General features: G+C 49.6%; 1 protein-coding gene across 1 annotated transcript; it reads right to left on the bottom strand.

Annotated features, from left to right (window-relative positions):
- Positions 1-362: 362 nt before the first annotated feature.
- On the bottom strand, positions 363-857 carry LOC149371892 (uncharacterized). The gene has a single exon (XM_089585422.1). It carries the CDS (start codon positions 855-857, stop codon positions 363-365), a length of 495 nt encoding a protein of 164 aa, XP_089441548.1.
- Positions 858-1,137: the final 280 nt, after the last annotated feature.

The raw sequence follows: 1,137 nt of genomic DNA, 5'->3' as shown, positions 1-1,137 counted from the left end.
AGAACCGAAGTAGGTCTGGCAACAGTGACAGGCGCGCTGACCTCGCCTGACCCCGCGGTGGCGGCCATATTTGGATCGCTTCGTCCGTCCGCTCCGTGCCCGTCCGTCAGTGCCCGCCGTTGTGTCCGTGCTTGTAACGTTGTCGCCAAGTGTACTGTGCGTGGAACGGATTTTCAGTGTCAAGCGAAGTCCTTTTCTGGTCTAGGGACCTCTCTTTTGTCCCTGACGGTTTCTGCCAGCGACGGCTAGAGGCATATTTTGAGAGCCTAGGCGTGGCGGGGCCCTCCGGCCGTGCTGCCGAGCGCAGTTACAAACTGCTCTGGAGACTGGAAATTTGTCAGAAGTGTACACACTACCCACATTTAATTTATGACTGGTCCCAGAGAGAGCGGGATTGGCCTGTCAAATATGTGAAAGTTTTTTATGCGCTGGATGCGCCTTTCAACATGTATGCGCAGAGAGGCAATTTCCTGGGTTTCCTGTACCTCCTCTTCACTGAACTGGTTTCTTGTAAGAAAAGGCGGAGTGTTCAGTCCTACCCCAATGTCGACTAGCAAATCGCTGATCCGAAATCCTTTGTCCGCCATGACGACATCACCTCGGTCAAAAGGAAAGTTCAAGAAGCCACTCTGTCGAACACATTCTTTGTCAGATATAGAGCCTGGGAAAAGGTTGGACACAAAGGTCACTGTGCCGTCTGGTGAGATTCCTATCAGGCCTTTAAATGTGTTCGTCGACTTGTATGTGGAATATGCTGCTGATTGTAGGGCTAGTGAACTAGATGTTTGGCACCTGATTTCTGTAGAATCCAGAATAATTCTTGTGGAACCGTGCTTTGCTTTGAAAACTGAAGGCATCTCCTCTTGGGCTTCTGTTTTTGATAGCCACAGAGGCATGCGAGTCAGGTGTATGAAACTGTAACTTGTCCACGTCATGCAGATTCTTGACACTGTGGCGATGGAAATGTAGAACCTGTCAGCTAAATCCTTCTCAAAAAGTCCTAGGCGCAGTCTGACTAGGAATAAAAAAAATTCATTTTCTACAGTGAGGCTTTTAGGCCTGCCCATTCTGGATGGTGTTGATTGCTGTACAGGCCTCGACTGTTGCGCGGACCATGTCCTTATGTTCTCTCCGTTA

This window comes from Amblyomma mixtum, chromosome 1, assembly GCF_055824585.1.
Source record: "Amblyomma mixtum isolate Tamu chromosome 1, ASM5582458v1, whole genome shotgun sequence".
Taxonomy (NCBI): domain Eukaryota; kingdom Metazoa; phylum Arthropoda; class Arachnida; order Ixodida; family Ixodidae; genus Amblyomma; species Amblyomma mixtum.
This window is presented reverse-complemented; position numbering and strand designations above follow the sequence as displayed.

Coding starts and splice junctions, on each gene's coding strand:
- LOC149371892 (XM_089585422.1), bottom strand. CDS start 857: ATGCCTTCAGTTTTCAAAGCAAAGCACGGTTCCACAAGAATTATTCTG.